The sequence below is a fragment of the Drosophila mauritiana genome, chromosome 2R (assembly GCF_004382145.1).
Source record: "Drosophila mauritiana strain mau12 chromosome 2R, ASM438214v1, whole genome shotgun sequence".
NCBI classification, from domain to species: domain Eukaryota; kingdom Metazoa; phylum Arthropoda; class Insecta; order Diptera; family Drosophilidae; genus Drosophila; species Drosophila mauritiana.
In genome coordinates this window covers 14,519,704-14,527,327 of record NC_046668.1, presented here as the reverse complement: position 1 = coordinate 14,527,327, position 7,624 = coordinate 14,519,704, and the positions used below count along the sequence as shown (strand labels likewise).

Genomic DNA, 7,624 nt, shown 5'->3' with positions numbered 1-7,624 from the left:
AGTTTAAATACGAAAACGATTTAAGTCTTTCCAAATTGACAAACTGGCATCCCACAACATAGTGTTGCAAAACAACGGACGGGCTCAGCTGTTCCGCCAATCGCCAAAATGTTATTAAATAAGCTGCCCAGGATAACGCAACTACTCGCCAGGGATCCCAAGGATCAGCGAGGCATCTGGGGCTATGTGGCTGTCGCCTTCAACCAGGTGGACGCGGAGCGGCTATCAAAAGTGGGTGCCAACCGCCTGTGCGCCGAGTGGATTATTAAAAACGGAGGCGGAGTGCGCTTTGTGGAGAGTCCCTCCAGGCTGTGGAAGGATTACAACTCGTTGCCGGGGGAGAACACGCAGTTCTGCATCAAAGTGGTGGACGCGTCAAATTCGTCAATCATGAAAATAGGACTTGAGCACTTAAGGGACTGCCGGAGCATCGACACAGTCATCTTCCACAATTGCAAGCACTTGGAGAACGATGGCTTGGAGGGTCTTCATCACATCAGCAGCTCCCTGCAGCGACTCCAGGTCTCCGGTTGTTACAACATCACGGACTCCGGCCTTGCTGTGATTGGGGAGCTCAAGAATCTGCGACAACTGCTCATATTCGATATGATTTTCGTGAAGAACATGGAGGCTGTAGCCGCCTCTCTTAAGAAACAGCTTCCCAGCTGTGATATCAAGGCTACCAAGATGGGCCTAACTCTGAAGCCCAAAGAATAATCCTCAGCAGATCACGAACTTATTTGTTTGGTCCAATGTTGTCAATAAAACCTTTTGCAGTGTTGAGAAAAGCTGAAAATCCAAGGCTTGCACCGTGGGTAAAAATTGGCAGTATGTTCTATAAGTTTAATAGTCATAAAACTCAAATAAAATGTTATTGAATAGAATTAACTCCTTTAATTCATAAATATATTTATTGACGAGCTATATTTTATATATATCGATTTATTGCTGTATTTGTACATATTTTTAACGGTTTATAGCCAACACTGTCATATCAGTATTTTTGGTTGACCGTTATACGGTCATGTTATCTTTGGAATAAGAGGAAAAGGACAATATGTGAAAATAGCAATAAAATGACAAAAATAAAGAATCTGCTGAGTTTTGTGACCCAGTCGCGGGCCATATCGCACACCAATCCCAGGGAACATATACTCAACTGCCTGACGTACGGGCTACTGGTGATTGTGGCGCTATGCGCGGGTTTTCTGCTTTGGGATCTCTCCAGCAGCCCACGGGATGGATTCTTCCATGGGAAAAGGGACTCGCACACGTTAATTCTCGACCTGCAGCACATCCAAGAGGTCGCCGTAAATCCGGAGGCCGAACAGCGGGCACGGAATGTAAACTGCACCTTCTGGGACTGCCTGAACATCTACAAATGCGAGCACGACCGCCTAAAGGTCTACATCTATCCGCTGCAGGAGTTTGTTGACGAGCAGAGCGACAAAACGGCCACCACCCTGTCCAGCGAGTACTTCCAAATATTGGAGGCGGTGCTCAAGAGTCGCTACTACACGTCCAATCCGAACGAAGCGTGCCTGTTTCTGCCCAGTTTGGATCTACTGAACCAGAATGTCTTCGACAAGCACTTGGCGGGCGCTGCCTTGGCTTCCCTGGACTTCTGGGATCGTGGTGCCAACCACATCATCTTTAACATGCTGCCCGGCGGAGCTCCATCCTATAACACTGTGCTGGACGTGAATACGGATAATGCCATAATTTTTGGCGGTGGCTTTGACTCTTGGTCTTATCGCCCGGGCTTTGATGTCGCCATTCCAGTCTGGAGTCCACGATTGGTGCAACAACATGCACATGCGACGGCCCAGAGGAAGTTCCTATTGGTAGTAGCCCAGCTGAACATCCTTCCGCGCTTTGTGAGGACTCTGAGGGAGTTATCTCTGGCCCACAGCGAGCAGTTGCTTCTCTTGGGTGCCTGCGAGAACTTGGATCTCACAATGCGCTGCCCTTTGTCGCAGCACCACAAATCACTGGAGTATCCTCGGCTGCTGTCACGCGGTAAATTTTGCCTGCTAGGTCGCAGTCTTCGCATGGGTCAACCCGATCTAGTGGAGATTATGTCGCAGCACTGCATTCCCGTAATTGCCGTGGACAACTATGTGCTACCCTTCGAGGATGTGATTGACTGGTCTCTGGCCTCCGTTCGTGTACGCGAAAACGAACTGCATTCCGTAATGCAGAAGTTAAAAGCAATATCGAGTGTTAAGATAGTTGAAATGCAGAAGCAAGTGCAGTGGCTGTTCTCCAAGTACTTCAAGGATCTGAAGACTGTGACACTAACTGCTCTTGAGGTGCTGGAGAGTAGGATCTTTCCGCTGCGAGCCCGTAGCAGTCGCCAGTGGAATACCATTGACACCAACGCCCGTTCCACTTTCAATCCGCTGTTCTTGCCCTCTCTGGCACCGAAGTCACAGGGCTTCACCGCCGTCATCCTCACCTACGACCGCGTGGAGAGTCTGTTCCTGCTGATTCAGAAGCTTGCTGTGGTGCCATCATTGCAAAGCATCTTAGTGATTTGGAATAATCAGAAAAAGTCTCCTCCGCACTGTGAGTTCTTTAAAAGTCCACAACTACAACATAAGGAATAATCCCTCATATTTCTTGATTAGTATCCACCTTTCCATCTATATCGAAGCCTCTGAAAATTCGGCAAACCAAGGAGAACAAGCTATCCAATCGATTCTATCCATATCCAGAAATAGAAACAGAAGCTATCTTAACCATAGACGATGACATCATAATGCTGACCACTGATGAGCTGGATTTTGGGTAAAAATAAGTTGTATTTAAAGAGAATTCGTGACTAATCATTTTAATTTTGCAGCTATGAAGTTTGGCGAGAGTTTCCTGATCACATTGTGGGCTTTCCCAGTCGAATTCATGTTTGGGAAAATGTCACGATGCGCTGGCACTACGAATCGGAGTGGACGAACCAGATATCAATGGTTCTTACCGGCGCTGCTTTCCATCACAAGTACTGGAGTCACATGTACACACATGCCATGCCGGGAGATATCAAGGATTGGGTGGATGAGCACATGAACTGCGAGGACATTGCCATGAACTTTCTGGTGGCCAACATCACCAACAATCCGCCCATTAAGGTTACTCCTCGAAAGAAGTTTAAGTGCCCCGAGTGCACCAATACGGAAATGCTTTCCGCCGATCTGAATCACATGCGTGAACGTTCGGCTTGCATTGATCGCTTCTCGAAAATCTACGGCCGCATGCCACTTCGCACGGTGGAGTTCAGAGCGGATCCTGTGTTGTTCCGGGACAATTTCCCGGACAAGTTGAAGCGTTACAATGATATTGGTAGCTTATAAGGGTCCTTAACTTTGAGGCCAACATTCCAGAGGAACCTATGCAGATATACCAAAGACTTCTGAGGATACCGCTCAACTCTAATGGAAATCTAATGTTCGATTATATCATAGCAATACCATAACGGATAAAGAGGCCAACTTATCTGGATCTCGCTTAGAAAATCAATTTGGTCATTGAGATGTGATAGATGTGACTATTGGAGGCAGGTCCGGTTTTATGTTTGACTTCTCATTGGTACTCAAAAATCCAAGTGTTCAATTTGGATTCTCACATATTTGTCAAAATAGTTTGAATATTCTTTAGAACAATTAATTGAATTAACGTCCGTTCTTTGGACTTATTATAAGTTATTATTATTGTAGTCGTAGGTCGTTATATTGGCAGCTTATATCTAGACTTTATTTTGATTTCAAATCAATAATTTAAAAAACTGAAACTGGCCTGTAAATAAAAATTTAAATAATCATATCATAGAAAAACTATTTTATTAGATGGATTGCTTCAAGCTGGGAACTGAAATCTCTTGCATTATCTAAATGGTACGAAGGTTTTGAATCGGATAAATGCTAATATCATTAACTCTGATCTTAGGTCTCAGGCTTTCTCAATTGATGCCAAATACTCCTTGTAGCGCTGTTCCTGCTGCTGTTGGAGTTTCTGCAGCTTCTTGATCTGTCCTTTGCTGACCTCTTTGCCCTCCTTGTCATGAGTGGGAAGGCCCTACAAAAAATTGTGTAAAATGCTATCATATTTTGAACTTGGTTTTTAATATTGCATGGCTTACATTTTCGTCGAACGCTGAGTACTTTTCGGTTTCGCCCAGGAACATTTCCTTGGGATTCACACGTCGCTGGGCTTCTTTGGCCGCAGCAGCCTCCGCAGCCGCCTGCTTCTTGCGCTCCTTTTCTGCTGCCTTCTCCGCTTCGGCGGCCAGCTTTGCCTCCCGTTCTCGTAAAAGTGAGTCGCGGTCGACCAGCTTCACGGCGTACTTTCCAATATCCTTGTCCTCCAGTCGCACGCCCAAATTTGGCAGCACATTGTCGCGTAGATCATCGCAGAGCTTCAGGATGTCAAAGGCCTTCAGGGTTTTGGCTTGCTCCCGCACCAAGTAACGGAATTCAGCCAGCGATTGAACGTAAGGCAAGACCGTAGTTTCTAAATCTGCGCCGGCAGCTTGTGCTCCCGAGCCACCACTGACGGGGAAGCCAATGCCACCGCGAGGACCAGATATTGCGCCAAACACGTGCAACAGATCCGTGATATATGTGGCCACGTTTCGGAGCAGCAGACTGTTGAGTCTAGTCTTATTGTCACGAATGTAGACATTCGATACGGATACCAGCTCTCGAATGGCGTCAAGGGCGCTGCGAGTATCAATGTTGTCTGCGGGCATAGACAAAGCCTTATTTCATATTTAAGTGCGATTTAATCCTTTGATTACTCACCACACAAGCTAGCATGTACTTGGACCTGAGCATTGGAGAATTTCTTCTGCAAAGCCGCCTCAACTTCTGTCCAGGCATCAAACTGCCGGCGGGGCTCTTCGGAGAGCACATGCCGCGTCAGATCCTTGACATTCAGGAAGAACTCCTGCAAAAAATACAGGTTAAATGAAAAACATAACTAAACTCAAAATTACTTCGTCTTACATTGAGAAACTTTTCGTATTGGGTGGCCATTTCCATGGTGTTTTCTGAGTAGTCGAGCGTATCCTTCCACGAGTGTAGCAGGAACGCCAGTCGCAGCTGGGTGGCGGAGTGTTTCTTTAGAGCTTCCTGGATGGTGACAAAGTTCTTCAGCGACTTGGACATCTTGCAGCCAGCGATGGTGAGGTGACCCGTGTGCAGGAAGTACTTAACCCACTCCGACTCATTAAAAGCGGCCTCCGATTGGGCCAGCTCGTTGTCGTGATGAGGGAACTTTAGGTCCACACCGCCAGTGTGTATATCAAACGTGGGCCCAAAGATATCCGAGGCCATGGCCGAGCATTCAATGTGCCAGCCTGGACGGCCCTTGCCCCACGGGCTATCCCACCAGGGTTCGCCGGCTTTGCTCGCCTTCCACAAGGCAAAGTCATTGGCAGAACGCTTCTCGGAGAGGCGATCCTCTGCGACGGACAGATCGCCTTCACCTTCTTGCAGGGACTTGGTGTCGCCATATGCTTCTGGCACCAGCTTAGCATAATGATGCTTTTCCCTCTTGTCGAAGCCATTTACATCGAAGTAAACGGAGTTGTTGGCTGCATAAGCCAAGCCGTTGTCGATAATCTTTTGAATGAAGGTGACGATTTGTGGCACGTACTCCGAAACCCGAGTTAAAACATCTGGCGGGAGAATCTTTAAACATGGAATTAGCAAATGATTCAACTTTGTTAGTGCTGCGATGACTCACATTCAGCGATTTCATGTCGTTGTGGAACTGGTCTTCCCAGTAGCGGGGCAGTGCCTCAAATACTGCATTATCATTGATCTGGGCGCCCTTTAGCGAGTCCAACCAGTCGGAGATTGGATCCTTGGCTTCGTTCAAGTAGAGCAACCGTTTTTCGGAGATCTCCCGCTCATCGCCCTTGCCAACCGCCTTGGTCAGCGCTTCCACGGCATCGTTCATCCGCTGCAGTGTCTTGTCGAGCATAATCTTCTTGTCGGGATCTGTATTCTTGGCGCATGTATCCTGAAACCGCAGCAGTACCTCCTTTTGCTGACCCAGCAGCTCATCCAGGGGCAACTTTTGCGCCTCAGCAGCGTACTCCTCGAAGAGATGATTCTGCCGCGCACGCCTTATGATCTTGTCGTCGATGTCCGTAATGTTCATCACATAGTGGATGTTGTAGCCAAAGTAGTCGGACAGAATGCGCCGCAGAATGTCGAAGGAAATGTAAGATCTGTGTGGTGCGTAGGGGGAAGATAAGATTAAATGCACAGATGGTGATGTGGCGACCAAACCTACCTGGCATGTCCCATGTGGGAGGCATCGTAAACGGTGGGTCCGCAGCTATACCACGTTACATTATTTCCGTCCAGCGGCACGAAGTCCTCCTTCTGCCGCGTGAGGCTGTTGAACAGCTTCAGTTTCGGCCGATCCACCGCCTCGGGAGCTTGCCACGCCGGTTGCCCACGTTTCGACATTATCTTTCCGCTCTAAAAATGCGCACGTATAAACAGTCAGTTGCTTCTGCACTTGCAAATGCGGCAAAGTTTCATCAGCTTGTGAGCAACAGCTGGTTGTTGGCAGGTGGCAGCGCCGCACGGAGTTGCCACACTGGCTGTGTATTGAATGGATTTCTAACGGTTTTTATTTTTTTTTAATAACCCAGGCATGCTCTGCTACGTCAGTTTCAGGAGGAGATTGCAAGTCCTCGAAGGAAAAGAGGATGCGGAAGATCGAAACTTGCTGGTCGAACAGCGAATATCAGAGCAAAATGGATGGTAACAATAAGAATATCAGAATAAATTGAACACGATACTGATATTATTTATAACACCTTTGAGAACATTGGATTTTTAAGGATTTAATAAACTAACGAAATCAGACTTCTTCCTATTTTGCGTTCTTTTTTTTGGAACCTCCGCCGGTGGCTTTTTGAGTGCGTCCCAACTGCATTTCCTTTAACTTAGCATCCAGACGCTTTTTCGCATTCTTTACATCCTCCTCCTGCCTGATGGTTTTCGCCGGCTTCGGGTGCAGGAACTTTTTGCGCTCGTCCCGCTTGATCTCCTCGCCACATCCGTGCACCTCTGGCAGTCCGTGCTTGAAGCAGAATCTCTTCTTGCAATGCTGGCAGTCCTGGCCCATCAGGCTGGTTTTGGTCTTGCAGCGCGGGTAGTCGCAGAGGTTATCCACTTCCTTGACGGCTGTCAGCACATCGTCCAGCTTGAGATCCACCACCTGGCTGGGAATCCGCTCCAGCAGCTCCAATGTGTTGTTTGTCCCATAGTCAACTCGTTTTCCTGGTTTTGCGGGCGGGAACAGGGGAGCATCTTCAGTTTTCGACGAGGTAGAGGGTTTGTTTGGATCGTCTGCGGAAAATCATTTCATTAATGACCAAAACTTAAGCATTTCTTGCGACAGTTAGCACCTGCCATTGAAAAATCTCTCAAATTCGCCTAATATTTATGATTTTTTGCTAATTTCGTTAAATTTACATTTGAAGTCTAGAGATGAGAGTTGCAAGACGTAAACAGCTGACTGTTAATCGATAGATCGATTGATAGCAAGCAGTGCAAGCAGATGAATGTTATTGTCAGAAGTTAATGTATTGTTAATTATTTGACTTAAT

General features: G+C 47.2%; 4 protein-coding genes across 4 annotated transcripts; 2 read left to right on the top strand and 2 right to left on the bottom strand.

The window, feature by feature from the left end:
- Window positions 1–42: 42 nt before the first annotated feature.
- LOC117135849 (ATP synthase subunit s, mitochondrial) lies at window positions 43–897 on the top strand (the record flags this gene model as incomplete). The annotated part of the gene is made up of 1 exon (XM_033296366.1): window positions 43–897. A coding segment is annotated over one exon (675 nt), but the record flags the coding sequence as incomplete, so codon positions are not given.
- Window positions 898–1,012: 115 nt separating this feature from the next.
- LOC117135847 (exostosin-2) lies at window positions 1,013–3,794 on the top strand. The gene is made up of 3 exons (XM_033296364.1): window positions 1,013–2,568; window positions 2,631–2,790; window positions 2,846–3,794. The coding sequence occupies exons 1-3, from the start codon at window positions 1,077–1,079 to the stop codon at window positions 3,345–3,347; spliced, it is 2,154 nt and encodes a 717-aa protein (XP_033152255.1). The 5' UTR covers window positions 1,013–1,076; the 3' UTR covers window positions 3,348–3,794.
- Window positions 3,795–3,814: 20 nt separating this feature from the next.
- LOC117135846 (cysteine--tRNA ligase, cytoplasmic) lies at window positions 3,815–6,473 on the bottom strand. Its single transcript, XM_033296362.1, has 6 exons — window positions 6,295–6,473; window positions 5,740–6,229; window positions 4,998–5,684; window positions 4,794–4,938; window positions 4,133–4,731; window positions 3,815–4,068 (listed from the first exon to the last, which is right to left on the bottom strand). The coding sequence occupies exons 1-6, from the start codon at window positions 6,471–6,473 to the stop codon at window positions 3,943–3,945; spliced, it is 2,226 nt and encodes a 741-aa protein (XP_033152253.1). The 3' UTR covers window positions 3,815–3,942.
- Window positions 6,474–6,794: 321 nt separating this feature from the next.
- Window positions 6,795–7,531, bottom strand: LOC117135848 (DNA-binding protein SMUBP-2). Its single transcript, XM_033296365.1, has 2 exons — window positions 7,424–7,531; window positions 6,795–7,364 (listed from the first exon to the last, which is right to left on the bottom strand). The coding sequence occupies exons 1-2, from the start codon at window positions 7,428–7,430 to the stop codon at window positions 6,886–6,888; spliced, it is 486 nt and encodes a 161-aa protein (XP_033152256.1). The 5' UTR covers window positions 7,431–7,531; the 3' UTR covers window positions 6,795–6,885.
- Window positions 7,532–7,624: the final 93 nt, after the last annotated feature.

What these genes read in the sequence shown, in the direction of transcription:
- LOC117135847 (XM_033296364.1), top strand. Translation starts at nt 1,077, where the DNA reads ATGACAAAAATAAAGAATCTGCTGAGTTTTGTGACCCAGTCGCGGGCC. An exon ending in GAAAAAGTCTCCTCCGCACT is followed by an intron (nt 2,569 to 2,630) that starts GTGAGTTCTTTA and finishes TTTCTTGATTAG; the next exon opens with TATCCACCTTTCCATCTATA. An exon ending in ACTGATGAGCTGGATTTTGG is followed by an intron (nt 2,791 to 2,845) that starts GTAAAAATAAGT and finishes TTAATTTTGCAG; the next exon opens with CTATGAAGTTTGGCGAGAGT.
- LOC117135846 (XM_033296362.1), bottom strand. Translation starts at nt 6,473, where the DNA reads ATGTCGAAACGTGGGCAACCGGCGTGGCAAGCTCCCGAGGCGGTGGAT. An exon ending in TCCCACATGGGACATGCCAG is followed by an intron (nt 6,230 to 6,294) that starts GTAGGTTTGGTC and finishes CGCACCACACAG; the next exon opens with ATCTTACATTTCCTTCGACA. An exon ending in ACTCAGCGTTCGACGAAAAT is followed by an intron (nt 4,069 to 4,132) that starts GTAAGCCATGCA and finishes AATTTTTTGTAG; the next exon opens with GGCCTTCCCACTCATGACAA.